The sequence below is a fragment of the Puma concolor genome, chromosome B3 (genome assembly GCF_028749965.1).
Source record: "Puma concolor isolate L17-30 chromosome B3, mPumCon1.1.hap2, whole genome shotgun sequence".
Lineage (NCBI taxonomy): Eukaryota > Metazoa > Chordata > Mammalia > Carnivora > Felidae > Puma > Puma concolor.
Genome location: NC_141672.1, coordinates 35,314,307 through 35,331,207, shown reverse-complemented (window position 1 = coordinate 35,331,207; position 16,901 = coordinate 35,314,307). Strand labels below are relative to the sequence as shown.

At 38.9% G+C, this 16,901-nt stretch overlaps 1 protein-coding gene across 11 annotated transcripts in view; it reads left to right on the top strand.

The window, feature by feature from the left end:
• The window catches only part of GARIN2 (golgi associated RAB2 interactor family member 2), a 35,639-nt gene that overhangs the window by 13,340 nt on the left and 5,398 nt on the right, over positions 1-16,901 (top strand). For 7 of the 11 annotated variants that reach the window (XR_015252274.1, XR_015252270.1, XR_015252271.1 and 4 more), the window contains 5 exons: positions 151-313; positions 2,621-2,820; positions 3,746-4,280; positions 7,086-7,336; positions 16,745-16,773. Coding sequence is in view for 3 of the 11 variants with exons in the window: in XM_086709496.1 (XP_086565622.1) it covers positions 155-313; positions 2,621-2,820; positions 3,746-4,280; positions 7,086-7,336; positions 16,745-16,773 (1,174 nt within the window). In the remaining 8 variants the exon portion in view is untranslated. Of the gene's footprint in view, positions 1-146; positions 314-2,620; positions 2,821-3,745; positions 4,281-7,085; positions 7,337-16,744; positions 16,774-16,901 lie in introns of all 11 variants that reach the window. The other 4 variants (XR_015252273.1, XR_015252272.1, XR_015252276.1 and 1 more) reach the window with 2 other exon arrangements.

Below are 16,901 nucleotides of genomic sequence, written 5' to 3'. Positions count from 1 at the left end.
CCAATGCCAAAAGCAGTGACTGGCATATCATAGATGTTGATAAAATTTGTTGAATTAATAAGTAAGTGAGGCAACTTCATCATATTAAATTTTCTCTGTATCTGTTCATTGTATTCCCATCCCCTCGACTCTCTGATGTTTGTGAGTAAGCACCATGAAGAAGAACAATAGGAACTCTACCACAAGGATCAATAAGCAAGATGCCATCTCCGTCCCACCCTTCCAAGATGCAGGAGATCTTCAAAATATGTTGGATGGAGGAGAGTATGCCCCTTTTGTATCTCCTCCCATATTAGAGAGCAATTTTCTCCAGGTAAATCATATTTGAGCCCTGAATTAAGTTCCAGTAACTTCAGTAATTAATTTTCTCAAAGAAACTGAAAAGATTGGGAGGAGAATTATTTTAAATGTGATAAAGGACTGCATGAGACAGTTAAAGGGAATAGTTTTGGAACTTTAACCAACCTAAAATAATTACAATGTTAAAGGAAAATTCACCTCAATTTTTCCCAGCAAACTCTCACCCAGGAATTCTGTTCTAACTCTACCATAATTGTCATTCTATCATGTCTTCCCAAAATGACATGAAGGAATTACAATGAATTCAAACATCCCACCACAGGAAAGCATTCAGATGGCTCCTTTCTTAGATTTAAAAGACATTTTAAGGAATAAAATGTATGACATGACTGAGTATTAAAATGAATTTTGGTTGGGATGAGCACTGGGTATTGTATGTAAGCGATGAACCACGGGAATCTACACCCAAAACCAAGAGCTCACTTCCTCCTGCACCCTTTTCCAATAACCTTTTGCAAGCTCTAATGAACACTGGGAGAGGTAGTTAGCACCCTGTAGACCAGACACACCCCATATCATAACTGGGTAAGTTATTCCCTTCGACGTACACAACCTCTCAAGGTTAGTATGTCTTTGGCAGCAAGTTGCCACAGGTTATGCCTCAAGTTTAAACAAAAAAGAACAATGATCTCAAAGTAAAAGAGCACAGCTCCCTTGCATGGAGTCATCGAGGACCCTGGTCCTCTCCTTTTGCTCTATTACCCTCAGGTTGGCTCCCCTCAGGACATTACATGCAAACAGGATGGTGACAGCTGCCAGAAACAGATGAAATGCTCTCATCCTAGCAACTTTCTGTGAAGGCTGAGAAACTGTTCCCAGAGCCACCAGGAGGCCCCCGCTGTGTCTCATTGGCCAGGAGGGGGTCACATGCCCCTGCTGAAAGCAAGCATTGGCAAGGGGATGAAATCACCATGACCAGTTTAGGTTTATCAGTATTTAACCCCAGAGCTGGAGCACCATCCCTGAGGGGCAAATACTGGATGAATTCTGAATGCTGTTAATCAGGCATGGCTTTGGGTAGGTCCATAGTGTGGGCTACAACCTTTTTCTGAGTATATCTGTTTTTAAGTGATTGTTTTTTTGTTTGTTTGTTTTTGTTTTTTTTGAGAATGTACAGCTGAGAAACCAAGTGTTGCCCCTCTTTGGCTTCCTTCACATCCCTGTCTAGCCACTTTTCAGTCTTCTCATCTTCCAACTGGCAGAGATTTTTACTGGCCAAGATTCTTTGATTTGGGGATTTTTGCACATGCTATTCCTCTGCCTGGAAAGTTCTCCTGTCCAGCCAGTTTATCTCATATTGTTCAGGTCTCAGCGAGAGGTCTCTTCCTCTGGGAGATTTCTCTGACCCTATGTCCAGGGTGTGCTGGAGCAGCTAAGTGTTCTGGAAGTTTGCAGGTCTACTGTTTAACACAGCCATTATTAAAAATTAGATTGTATAAACTTATATACTCAAACCTCATCATTCCTATTATTTTACTACATTTTACTATTATTTATGCTCTTGAGGTTATGGATATAAAAATTTGGCAAAGGTCAGTGAAGACTTGTGTGAAAATCAATTGACTATATTGAATTTAAAATGAAGAAAATTGTAAATATCATTGTTTGTAAATTGTGCTACTCATCTTTTATAGCAGTAAAATATGTAATTATCATATGCATATCTTCCAAGAGATAGTTGTTACACATTTACCAGCACACCACTGCCTACATCTCCTCTTAAATCAAGTCTCCTGTTATATGCTTCACAGCACAGCACCCTGACCTTGTACTTGGGAATACTTCTTGCAATAATGATTAGTGACATGTTTGCTTAATGTTCACCTTCCCTGACAGAACCCCCATGGCCCAGGGACTGTGTCTGTCCATTCACTGTGATATTTCTTTTATTTTGAAAAAATGTTTTAATGTTTATTCATTTTTGAGAGACAGAGAGACAGAACATGAGCAGGGAAGGGACAGAGAGAGAGGGAAACACAGAGTCTGAAGCAGGTTCCAAGCTCTGAGCTGTCAGCAGAGCCTGATGTGGGGCTCGAACTCATGAACCACAAGATCATGACCTGAGCTGAAGTTGGACGCTCAACCAACTGAGCTACCTAGGCATCCCACACTGTGATATTTCTAAGAATTCACATCAACAAGTGATTGAACAAATGCATCATGGTTCATTTCTCCATTATTTTCTGCACTGCTCAGGTAAGCCAGGTTGTTGGGGCCATATACTTTATCACAAAACTTCTCTTCCTGTTCTCTACCTTAGGTTAATAGGAGAGGTGAATCCATTTACCTTCACAACCGAGCCAACTGGGTGACTGTAGGCATCTGCTCTTCCAGTAGCACCCACAAGACCCCCAATGTGATGCTTCTGGCACATCTGACACCTGAAGCCCAGAAAAATACAGAACCCCTATTTCAAAGGCTCCTGACATCTCCTTCTCCAGAGAACCTGGTGCTCACCAGGTGAGTTACAAAGGGAAGAGGTTAAGGATCTCTCAGAAAACATGCTTTACCCCTGAGAAACTGAAAATAGAAACACCAATGATATTTGCTCCAAGGGAGCATCTCACTTGCACTGTGTGACAAATGATAGAGTCGTGTCCTCAAAGTCTGGGAAAATAGCTTATGACAAGCTGGCAGTCAAACAGGTAGTTAATTTTTAAAAACTAAACCTAAGTAACAGGAACTGAAGATTCATAATAAACTGCCTCTCTAGGGCATGTCCTTCTTTCCCCAGCATCTCAGCCTCCATCAGAATTAGCTCTGGTCTTGGGGCACCTGTGTGGCTCAGTCTGTTGAGCGTCCAACTTCGGCTCAGGTCATGAGCTTGCAGATCGTGACTTCCAGGTCCTCATCGGCCTTGCTGCTGTCAGTGCAGAACTTCAGATCCTCTGTCCCACTCTCTCTGCCCCTCCCCAACTTGCACTCTCCCAAAAATAAATAATTAAAAAAAAAAAAAAAAGGATTAGCTCTAGTCTTGTCTCAAGCCACTAACTTGCTGTATGACCTAGAGCAATCACTGAACTTCTCTCTCAGCTTTCCAGGATTAACTAAGTAGGACAACTTCTCAAGATAAATAGTTGATACTCTGATTTTTTAAGCTCATCAGAGTCTTAGGAGTATGCTTTGAGCGAGATGGCCCTCAGGAGCCTGGTTACATGTACTAAAAATCAAAGTTTTGAGCCTCAAAAGCTAAGGACCAGACCTGGGAACATGGTGGCCACAAGAAGGTACTGTTCAACCTTGTGCCTGCCCCAACCCAGGCCCATCTGGGAGACAAGCCTGTTTCCCTGAACCTCACTGTCACAACTGCTATGCAACATAAAAGGAAAGGCCTTTTGACAGGTCTCCAATCAGGCCTCCAGATGACATTTGTGTTTGTTTGCAGGTTTCTCCCTCTACAGTTTGTGACTCTTTCTGTGCACGATGCTGAGAATATGCGCCTCAAAGTAAAGCTGGTCAGTGGTCGAGCCTACTACCTGCAGCTCTGTGCCCCTGCATGTAAACAGGACACCCTATTTTGTCAATGGGTGGAACTCATCTCCCTCTTGAATCAGGAGAAAGCCAAAGCTTCCAAACTGTCAGAAGTCTCAAGCCTCTCGGAAATCACCAATAGCACAGATATCACAGGTTCAGTGGACATCATGGATATTGCAGCATTTGCAGCCATACAGACCCCGCACATGTACACATGTTCAGACCCTGTACATGCCATAGAAAGCATTGATTTCTCAGAATTCACAGATGTCACCGATGTCACAGACGTCACAGATGTTCCAGAAAATGAGGTCACAGAGGCCCCAGATATAAAAATTGTCACAGAAGTCACAGAAGTCACGGATGTCTGTGATGTCCCAAACAACTCGGAGGTTACAGTGGTGTTTGAAAACGATGACATACTAAGGGCCAAGCAAGAGGAAAAGGTATGTGACATGGAAGACTCATTCTTAATAATCAAGAACAGGAGTGATAACCAAGATCGCCCTTCTTGGTTAGCTCCTTGACATTGATTATCAAAATGCTGTGAAATGTGCTCTGAGTAATTTTAATGAGATAGTATCCCTGAGCCCCAGTATAAAGGAGTTGTAAGACATATCCTGAAAGAGGCGTGACCATGCTTACCATCAGATTTAACCCAGTATCAGAAAGCTGTGGTGGGATGGAAAGAACTTTGGGACCAAGGTCAGAAGACTTGGGTTGGAAACTTCCCCTGCTGCGTATCAGTTTGACCAATCCACTGAAGCTGTGTGAGCCTCAGTTTCCTCATCTCCAAAGCGAGGATACTGATATGTAAGGGCTATTTTAAAGTTTAAATGTATATAAAATTACACACTACATTGAAGGATGGGGTGAAATTTCAGTGGGTAAAAGTGAGAGTGGAAATAGAAAAATAAAATACCAAAAGAAGTGAGTTGCTTTAGAAAAAGCCAGAAAGTGAAAAACCACAGAGCCATATCCAAGAACAGTTAGTTCAGTTTGGCTGGAGCATAATATATACAGAAAATATTGGGATATAGGATTCGAAAGTTGTCTGCAAACCTTGAATGCCAAATTAAGAAGCGTGGACTTTGCTCTTTGGGCAAACTTTAACTGTAAAAAACCTCTGTGTGAGGGAGTGAAGGAGCTGTGTTTTTAGAAAGGTTAACCTGATGGTAACATGGAATGTAGATAAAGAGAGAAGTTTGAGGACTACTGAGGAAAATCTCCATGGGGCCCACAAGAGAAAAGTCATAAAGGGCAAGGATAAATATTTTACAGAAGAAGCAACTGCAATAAATATCGTGGAGAAAATTTAACCTCACTAGTAATCAAAGGAATGCAAACTTGGGGGAAAAATAACCTATAAAACTGTTAATTAAAAGAATAAAAATAGGGGCACTGGGTGGCTCAGTCAGTTAAGCATCCAACTTTGGCTCAGGTCATGATCTCGCAGTCCATGAGTTCGAGCCCCGTGTCAGGCTCTGTGCTGACAGCTGGGAGCCTGGAGCCTGCTTTGATTCTGTGTCTCCCTCTCTTTCTGCCCCTCCCCTCTCACACTCTGCCTCTCTGTCTCTCTCAAAAATAAATAAACATTAAAAAAAATTTTTTTAAAGAAGAAGAAAAATAGTCAGTGTTAGTAAAGATGTGATCAACTTGGAATTCTTATAGGTTTGTGGTAGGGATGAGAATTGGCCCAAACTTTCTTGAAATCATTATGAATCAAGAACCTAAAAATGTTTATACCCTTTGATTCAGTGACTCCATTTCTAGGACTCTTTCTTAAGGAATTAATCAGAAATAAGAATGAGGATTTAGCTGTAAAGTTGTTAATTATACTATATCTATACCATGTTGGTAAAAATGAAATAACGAAAATTTGAAAGTAACCTAAATATCCACCACAGGGGAATTGCTAAACTAATGTAAATCTACAAAGGACAGGTGCCTTCTTTATTTTTTTCGGAGCAATGATAGTATCAGGCAAGACCATAGACAGTCAGTAAATATCTATTAAATGAATGACTACTCTGTAGTTATTAAAATTGTTGGAAAAAATTTTCTTGCAGAAATTTTCATGATTGGGAAAAGTTGAGTGAAAAGTGAGTATGATTCCTATTACATGAAAATACATTTCATGCTCACAAACAATAGAAGGTGAGAAAGTCATACTGTTAACAGCAGTTTATTTCTAGATTCTGGGATTAATATTTTCCTCTTTACACTTTTCTGAATTTTCTGTTTCCTACAATAGAAATAATTTTTAATTCAAAAAAATTCAAGCAGTTTTACACAATTTTTAATGACATGAGGAGAATGCTTTCAATAAAATCATTAGGATATAGAACTGAAATGTTATCACAAAGAAGACACAAAATAAATAAATGGGCACAAAGACTAAATGACATGTGCCATAGGAGTAGTTATTTCTGGCCAGTGGCCTTAAGCAGACAATAATATTCTCCCTTTCACTTTATATCTTCCAGGATTTTCTAAATATTCTACAGTAAGTATGTGTTACGGAAAAAAACGTGTTTTCTTTAAGGAAGAAGAGTATTGTATTATTTTCGAGGGAAGTTAGGAGAGGCGATGGACTAGGCGGTGCTGATGGGAGGAGGAGGGTGCAGGTATGAGGGATGTCAGACAGACAGAGTCCTTAGGACCCACACCAATTCCTCTGAGGCCCGAGACAGATTCTGAGGAAGACAGTGAGTGGTGAGGAGAGGTGATGCATTAATAGAAACCAAGAAATCAAGACAACAGGAGAGATTTTATAGTATTAGTTCTAGGTATTGGTTCTAAGTCTTTTGAGAAATAAATGCTTTTGTCTTATCGTGAACCTCCCAACTCATGTCACCTGGTAAATGCTCTTAAATAAAGAGCAACATTAGATTGGAGAGCAGGTGGCAAGGCATTTCTAGACAACCTTCCATGCCCTGACAATTCAGAAAGAGGAAATGCTGTAATTAAATACTAGTTTTCTCGTGCGAGGTGACAGCGGTGTGCCTGACCACATGAGCTTCTGAATGGGCTGTGTCAGGTCCCACACTAGAAGCCTCCGATGCCTGCCTGGCCTCCTCAGTGGCCACACAACACCAAGAGTCATTCCCTCATTACTGCGCCCAGGCACTCGAGGGCACTCAGTTAATACGAATGACATGATTACTGTATTAGATATTGCTCCAGAAATCATCTATTTCTGTGTGACACCGTTCTGTTACCTGTTTTGCTGCTGTTTATTATTTTCAAAGGAAAAAATGGAAAACATTCTGAAGCCTGGGTGTCTACGAGATACAAAAATTAAGAATGAATGCAAAGAATCCTCAAAACATGTCACCATCTCAAATGTAACACTGACTTTCGAAGGTGAACGATGTTTTCATTCTACTTTGACTCCAGAAGAAAGTGACATAAATTCATTCAAAAGGATGAGCATTACTAGAACATCTGAAATAAGGACAACTGATGTTAGCAACACAGCTCTCAATGCTGAGGAATCCAGGTATGTGAGGCAGGGAAATGTCAGGGATGCTAAGACGTGAAGTAATGTGAGTGTGTGCTTTAAGGTCCCCACAACTCTGGCCCTTGATACTGAACAGTCTCAGCTGTAAATACAATGTAATTGAATGATGCCATCGTTAACTCTGAATTATCCACTGAGCCTGGGTAGCTCAGTCAGTTAAGCATCCAACTTCGGCTCAGGTCATGATCTCACGGCTTGTGAGTTCAAGGCCCACAATGGGCTCTGTGCTGACAGCTCAGAGCCTGGAGCCTGCTTCGGATTCGGTGTCTCCCTCTCTCTTTGGCCCTCCCTTGCTCATACTCTCTCTCTCTCTTTCTCTCTCTCTCTCTCAAAAATAAATAAAAATTTAGGGGCGCCTGGGTGGCTCAGTCGGTTGAGCTTCTGACTTCGGCTTGGGTCATGATCTCACAGTTTGTGAGTTCGAGCCCTGCATTGGGCCCTGTGCTGACAGCTCAGAGCCTGGAACCTCCTTTGGATTCTGTGTCTCCTTCCCTCTCTGCCCATCCCCCACTTGTGCGCACGCTCTCTCTCTCTCTCTCTCTCTCTCTCTCTGTGTCTCTCAAAAATAAAAATAAATAAATGTATAAAAATTTTTTTTAAAGTAGATAAAATTTTTAAAAAAACTAAATTATCCACATTCAGTTTAACCTTGTCAAATTATTATTTCCCTATCAACTTCTCACACCCTTCAGTTCACATTTGAGTCTATCTGGTATCAACTCTGTGTGGCTGAAGAATACAGGATAGAATCAGTGTCCACAGTTTGGAGTTAGACTATGGGAACTCTTTCTTTCATCTTTATACTTCTATTTTCTCCTCTATGTATTTCTCATGCTTTTGTACATTTCCAACTAATAAGTTAATAATCTGAAAAAAAAATATTTTCATAATTTTAATACACAGTTACAAGCTGAATGTGAGGGAGCACTGATGTATTCTAAAGATAAAAGTTAATCCTGGGCTCCTGGGTGGCGCAGTCGGTTAAGCGTCCGACTTCAGCCAGGTCACGATCTCGCAGTCCGTGAGTTCGAGCCCCGCGTCAGGCTCTTGACTGATGGCTCAGAGCCTGGAGCCTGTTTCCGATTCTGTGTCTCTCTCTCTCTCTGCCCCTCCCCCATTCATGCTCTGTCTCTCTCTGTCCCAAAAATAAATAAACGTTGAAAAAAAAAAAAGTTAATCCAATCATTTCAGAGTAACTACTAAAAAGAAACCAAAGAAAAACACAGAGGTCTAAATGCTTACAATAGCAAGACTGAAAATAGGGAATGTAATGAACTATGTCTAAATTCTTCTTTGTTTGTTTTTATCTTGAGAGAGAGATAGGGAACAAGCAGGGAAGGGGCAGGGAGAGAGGCAGACAGAATCCCAAGCAGACTTTGCACTGTCAGTGCAAAGCCTGATGTGGGGCTTGAACCCACGAACTTGGAGATTGTGACCTGAGTCAAGGGTTGGACACACTCAAGTGACTGAGCCACCCAGGCGCCCCTGTCTAAATTTTTTTTTAATATAAAAAAGGAACAAGGGAAAACAAAAACAAACCAAAAATAAATAAATAAATAAACGAGAAAAATTATTAGTAATGTGACGTTCCACAGTGTTTGGCTGGTTCTTCAAAAAGAATGACAAAACAGGGGGCGCCTGGGTGGCGCAGTCGGTTAAGCGTCCGACTTCAGCCAGGTCACGATCTCGCGGTCCGTGAGTTCGAGCCCCGCGTCGGGCTCTGGGCTGATGGCTCGGAGCCTGGAGCCTGTTTCCGATTCTGTGTCTCCCTCTCTCTCTGCCCCTTCCCTGTTCATGCTGTCTCTCTCTGTCCCAAAATAAATAAACGTTGAAAAAAAAATTAAAAAAAAAAGTGACAAAACAGGCAAACCATTGGACAACTTTTTTTTAATAATAAAATTAGAAATTTAGAGGTCATCATCAACTAACAAGAACAATAGTAAAATGTTATTGAGAAATATTACATACAGCTTTTCTTTAATAGCTTTGAAACCCTAAGTTAAATAAATGACTTTAACAAAAATACAAAGAGGCAAAACTGGCACAGTCACAACTTGAGAACATAGAACAACGTCATCCAGGAGCTCCCATGAAAGAGAAAAACATAGTTGTGACTTTTACTGGACAGGGTTTTAGATACTCTAAGAATTATCTCTATTTAATGTAAAGTTCTCTTTTAAATATAGAAAAATTATGTTATGTTCTCCTAATTTTTTGAAGCAAATAATTTGTTTGGATTATAAAGACTGACCAGAAATAAAATTCTATATTAATCCCTACTTAAGACAATAAATGTTAAATTCATAGAATCTTAGCGGGCAAAATGTAGCAAGCGCTTAACATGAAATTAAGGAAATATAAGTCATTATTTAAAGGAAGAGCAGGGGCGCCTAGGTGGCTTAGTCGGTTAAGCGTCCGACTTCGGCTCAGGTCACAATCTCACTGTCCATGAGTTTGAGCCCCGCATCCGGCTCTGTGCTGACAGCTCAGAGCCTGGGGCCCGCTTAGGATCCTGTGTCTCCCTCTGTCTGCCCCTCCGCTGCTTGCACTCTGTCTCTCACATTGTCTCAAAAAATAAACATTAAAAAAAATTTTTTTTAATAATTATTCCCAACCAGAGACAGCATTGTGGGTTTTTTGTTTAATTTTTTAGAGAGAGAGAGAGAGAGAGAGAGAGGGAGAGAGATAGAGAGAGGCAGAGTGCAAGCTGGGGAGGGGCAGATAGAAAGGGAGACAGAATCTGAAGCAAGGTTCCAGGCTCCAAGCTGTCAGCACAGAGCAGGGCTCGAACTGAGGAACCCGCAAGATCGTGATCTGAGCTGAAGTTGGATGCTTAACCAACTAAGCCACCAGGTGCCCCAAGAAATTTAATGAAGAAATTGTTTTTAATGAAAAATTATAGAAGTGTTCTACTTAAAACTTACAATAAATTAAAGATGTTCCTTATTAACATTTCTATGTAATATAATTTAAGGGAGTCTAGCAATTACAATAGGACAAAGAAATATGATTAATATGAGATTTTTAAAAATCACTCTTTGCAAATGGAAATTTATATTTAGAAAACTTGACAATCATCAAAAATATTAGTCTGTAAACAACTTTAGGATAGTCACAGATTAGAAGATAAACTCACAAAATATCATTTGTTTCATGATTTTTATTAACAAACCAAAAATACATTGACAAAAGAGAATGTATTTTTCAAAAGCAGCAATAAAAATTAAATATTTAGTGAGAGTGATAAGAGACCTGTATACATGGAATTATAAAACTCTAGTGGCAGAAACCAAAGACACTTCAATAAGGAAAAATAAGCTTTCTATCTGGGTAGGTATATTTAAGACAACAAAGATGACAAAGCCTAAATTAATTTATAAATTTAATATAATACCAATTATCTCAATAGGATATCTCATAGAAATTATAATATAAAAAGTATGTGGAAAAGAGAAGAGTAAGAATCTCAAGGAAACTTGGGGCTGGAATATATCGAGGGACTCAGTTGTATAAAATCTTAAGCCATATTATAATTAAATGGCCATCAGAAAGTTTAGGATATAGACATTAAGACAATAAAACTGAGTCAAACTGATAGAGGTTCAAAAAAAAACATGAAAAAAAGCAAAACTCTACAAAATGTCAGAGATTTATGCTGTACCACAAAAAAAATTTTCAGATGAGAAAAGAGTAAAATATTTTTTTTTAATTTTAATATTTATTTATTTTTTTTTAATTTTTTTTTTCAACGTTTATTTATTTTTGGGACAGAGAGAGACAGAGCATGAACGGGGGAGGGGCAGAGAGAGAGGGAGACACAGAATCGGAAACAGGCTCCAGGCTCTGAGCCATCAGCCCAGAGCCTGACGCGGGGCTCGAACTCACGGACCGCGAGATCGTGACCTGGCTGAAGTCGGACGCTTAACCGACTGCGCCACCCAGGTGCCCCTTAATATTTATTTTTGATAGAGAGAGAGAGTGAGCAGGGGAGGGGCAGAGAGAGACGGAGACACAGAATCTGAAGCAGGCTCCAGGCTCTGGGGGCTCAAACTCACCAACTGTGAGATCATGACCTGAGCTGAAGTTGGACGCTCGACTGACTGGGCCCCCAGGTACTCCAAAAGAATAAAATATTTTAAAACTAAAATAAGCTAGAATAAAATGGAACAGTTGAAATTGCCTCAATTGCATAAGAAACATCACTTCTTTTCCTTTGAAGCAACAGAAGAAATTTTCAATGGCAAAGTTTGGTTCATTCTTTCAAAAATATTTACTGAGCACTTTCTTTGTGCTAGGAACTGGGGATACAGCTGTGAATATAAGTTATAGGATGTTTCATTCTAGTGGATCTAGATAATACACAAATAAAATACATTATGCCAGCTGGAATGTGCTGTGATAAATACAAAAATAGAGGGGTGCCTGGGTGGCTCAGTCAGGTTAAGTGTATGACTCTTGATCTCAGCTCAGGTCATAATCTTACGGTTTGTGAGACTGAGTCCCTGTGCTGACAGGTGGGAGCCTGCTTGAGATTCTCTCTCTTCCTCTCTCTCTCTGCCCCTCCCCCACTCACGCTCTCTCTCAAAATAAATAAATAAACATTAAAAAACAAAATAAAACGGGGTACCTGGATGGTTCAGTTGGTTGAGCTTCTGATTTCTGTCAAGTCATAATCTCACGGTCCGTGAGGTTGAGCCCCACATTGGTTTGCTGCTATCAGCACTGAGCCCACTTTGGATCCTTTGTCCTCTCTCTGCTCCTATGCCACTTGCACGTGCATGTGCATGTGCTCTCTCTCTCTCTCTCTCTCTCTCAAAAATAAACATTAAAAAAAAAGCTTCAAAAATAAACCCCAAAACAAAAATAGGATAACAGAATAGAGGGTGATTTGAGGAGGAGGAAGGATATCTTATAGTGGTCTGGAAGCTTCTCTGAGGAAGGACAGAGATCTGAAAGCAAGGTGGAGCTCTGAAAGAATAGAGTTCAGGTTGATTGATTGCAAAACAATTATAAATATCTGCCAAAAAATCATTTTAATAAATACATAACAATACAATGGAAAAAGAATAATAATAAATAATCTATAAAGGTTTTACCTTCCATATATATAAGTAGCTGATGGAAATTTGTGAAGGATCCAATTAACAAATGGTTTAAAGTTATGAATAGAAAATTTACTCCAGAAGACAAATAAACACTTAGTGAGGGATCAATCTCACTAATAATTAAAGAAATACAAGTTAAGCATTTACCATTTGGCTTTTGATTAGATGTTAACTACATCTAATATTGATGGGGACACTGTAAATGGTGGGAACTTTCTACAGAGTGATTTGGCAATTCACACTACAAATAGTTTTACCCCTTGACTTAAAGGAACATGTGGCAAAGAAGTAATTTGAAACAGAAAATAATTTAATTGAACATACTGTTTTGTAATTAAAACCTGAAAGCAATCCAAACAACCCCTGGCAGAAGAATAGCTAACCAGGAAATAGTATGTTAATTTAGTGAAACAGCAGATCCCCATTAGGAAAAGAATCAGAAAATTTCAATAAAAAGACCTATATGACTATAAGGAACTGCAAACTGGAAGTGTGAAATTCTGAAAAATGTATATACGACGGTATTTTATTTCTGCAGACAGGATGGTAAGAAACCACAGTGTTTGGACATAGTTGGTGATTAAAGGAATTAATATTTGTTGTAGCTTTTGATAGATGTTTCCATTAAACTTTTATTGTACAATTAATTACATGTATAATTTAAAAATCAAAACTGATGCTAGGATGCATTAATTGGAAGACACAGCAGCTAGACAATGACCTTTGCAGTCAGACAACCCTGGGTTCAAATTCTGCCTCCTCTAGGGCAAGTTAAATTAGTTTTTTCAGGTCTCAGTTTCCTTATCTGTAAAATGAAAATAACACTAACCATGTAGTTGTTACAGGGATTAAATAAGCTGATATTAAAAACTTCACAATGCCAGGCGCTTGGTAACTTGGTAAAAAAAAAAAAAGAGAATAGATTAAAAGAGGGAGGAAAGGTAGGGAGGAAGGAAGAGAGAAAGGGAGAGATGGAAGGGAGGATTCAGATTCTAGATTAGACTGAACATAAATCTAACATAGCTTTGACTTACATTGAATACAGTAGAAAGATGATTCTATACCTCTGAAGTAATCTTTCTACTATACTATCCAAAAACTGAACCCAGGGTGGGGGGGGGGGGGCACAAAACTTAAATATTTTTTAATGCAGGAAAGAAATCAAGGCTATTTAAGTTGAGGAAGAAAATGGGAATAGGTGACAATTACCATCTTCAGCATATGAGGAAGTCCATATTTAAAGGCTAAATTTAAAAAAGTGGATTTAAACTGAAAATTATTTTAACTAAACAGTTTACAAAGAAAACTTTATTATGTAGTAAAACAATATAGCAGACAATCAACCAATCTATAAAAAAAGTATTAATGCATATTACTGATTAGATATTAATAAACAACGGAACTAATTTCTGGAAGTTGTAGAATCTTTCTCCTTCGAATCTTCTCAAAAACAAGCATCAGGCCATTTGTCCTGGATAGAGTTCAGACATTCTTCTGCAAGGGGTCAAGACCTGTTCGTGTTTCTTATGTAATTTTAATCTACTGCTACAGTGAATGACAGAAAGCATGGTGAAGTCGAATATAAGTACATCCTGAGGACTCCTTAAAGGAGTGGAACGGAATGGAAACAGTAAATGCACCTGAGTGTGTTGCAGCGTTCTTAGAAATAGAGCAATAAAAGTATGGAACGATCTCAGGACACATTAGATGCCCAGTAAATGGTCATTATTATCACTAATAATTCATTTCATTTCCAATAGTGTAGATAAAAGAAATTTGGCTATTCTGGCTCAAAAAAGCACAACACCAAAAACCTTTACTCAAAAATATCTTAAGCAACTGAGGATTAATTACTCAAAGCTGGCTTTCTTTTTAACCTTTTTTCCTGGCCAAGGAGGGGTCAAGGAAAGCAAAGGAATAAGGGTGATCCTTAGGAGAACCACACATCTTGAAATCATCTGGCTCTGTGCTGACAGTGCAGAGCCTGCTTGGGATTCTCTCTCTCTCTCCCTCTCTCTCTCTCTCCCCGTCTCTCTCTCTCTGCCCCTCCTCTACTCTCTCCCTCTTTCTCTCAAAACATAAAAAAACTGGGGCGCCTGGGTGGCGCAGTCGGTTAAGCATCCGACTTCAGCCAGGTCACGATCTCGTGGTCCGTGAGTTCAAGCCCCACGTCGGGCTCTGGGCTGATGGCTCAGAGCCTGGAGCCTGTTTCCGATTCTGTGTCTCCCTCTCTCTCTGCCCCTCCCCCGTTCATGCTCTGTCTCTCTCTGTCCCAAAAATAAATAAACGTTGAAAAAAAAATTTTTTTAAACATAAAAAAACTAAAAAATAAATAAATAAAACTAAACTGTTAAAAAGTATAAGGATAACTTAAATTTTTAGGATGTAAAATGTTCTGTAGGTGCAAAGATTTGTTTAACTATTATGATCACTATTAGAAACAATGAGAAAATGAATCCCTATATAAATGGCAAAAATCATAGAATTTTACAGATAAAAAGGATCATGAAGGTTAACAAATCCCAATTTCTTCAAGGTTCTGCCTTTCAGTCTCTCAGCTTCCTCTCTCTGCTGACTGTTCTGGGGACAAAGAAAGAAAAACAAAGCAAAAACAAATGTGGGTTCCAAGTAATCCTCTTAACCCCAATTTAATCAAGTATGGGTTCTTTTTTTATTGCCTATTTGCATCTGGAACATAATTACTATCCAGAGCCTAATTTGGGAATGTTCATTATGAATGAAAGGTGTAATATCCTAGAACAGAATAGAATTCAGTTTATTCCTCGGACATTTGTAAAATTAAGTCAAGACACTGAAAGTGATAAGTAAGTTCTATCTAGTTTTCATCTCCAAGACCATGGATTTCAGTGACATTTTTATAACTGCGTACTTTGGGAAAATGAAAAAAAAATTAAACGATGAGCTTGTTGAATATTTTGCCCTCAGATGTATTAGTTTTAAAATGTAAACTGAGCAGTTTCAATCTGGATGAATGAAAGACTATGGAGACTTCTATAACATTACCTTAGGATTTACTTTATAGAGCATTTCTATTTCTATTCCTTCTTATACCTTGACAATATTGCTACTGTGACTCTTTCCTTTGTTTTAAAGAGGATAATATCAGGCTTCATTTTAATTTTGCACCAATTTTTTAAAGTACATTTACTTAATATTTCTCAGTCTCAAAAACTTTTATCATTAAGCTCAACCTTTATTTAAATCACCGACCTATTTGGTGAAGGCTACAGGAGAATTTATTTGCAAATGCCTTAGAAAATGACTAATTTACCTTTATTTCAGAAAGATCCATTGTAGACCTCCAACTGGATATATTTGCCAGACCTCTTAAAATGGATCATAATTATGTCTTTATACATTTATCTGGGAAGCTATTATCTGAGGGTAATTATTCTTCCCAAATGCTTTTTTTTTTTTTTTTACTCAAACAGCCATGCTTCCAAAATATTTATTGAAAATGTAGCCAAGAAACAAAGATTTGGTAAAATTTGTTTTAGCATGCTAATGAGGTTAAGAAAACAAGTATTTTAATTATTGTTATTAATTTTAAAATCAGGAATGCAGAATACTTCTTTGTCCAAAGACATCCAAAAGCTTAGTTATCCAAAGGCATTTCCGAAAGTGAAATGGTCTGAACACCTGACAGATAGTTTTCTATTTTATCCAGTAAGCTAAGTAAACTAACCAAGTACTAACTTAGGCAAATACTTGAGCATGTCATTTGCCTGCAAGATTCCCAAGCGCTGTCACCTCCATCAGGGCCATAGAGATTGTGATGAAACCAGAAGAAGTGGGCACCTTCTAACCCCAGGCATCCATCTATTCCAGAATTTCTCCCATGTCTCTATGAGGGCCTATATTCCCAACACAATAGACTCTATGGAAGCCCCTGAGCAGCAGCGATTAGCTTCTCTCTGCCTCAGCCCCAAATGAGTTTTCCAACGCTGGAGAGGCAGCAGGATAGGGATGCCCACAGCCTCACCGAGTGACAGGTGATAGAGAAAATAAAAATAGATTATGTGTCATTATATACTATTCACTTTTATGGCTTTTACAGGTTGGATAGCTTGCATGTTGACAGAATTTTAGGTAATTTTACTCTAATATGTGTTAATAATGTAATACCCTAGCTTGCTACACATGTTTCATTACCACCTACAAAGCATTTAGGAAAGGCCAGTTACCTCCTTCTTAGTAATTCTTTTCTAAATATTTGTGGTTACACTGGCAAAATTTTGAAATGTGCTGTTTATTTTTGCAGGAGCATGAGAACTGATTCAGGCACTTCAGGTATGGAACAAATTCCACTACATTTCTTTGTGATCTCTGGTATCCAGTAGTCAACCTTGGGTCCTGGAAGAAAGTAGTTATGAGCAAAGGAATCCAGCTAGATGTTTTGATGTGTCCCCTTTGCTCCA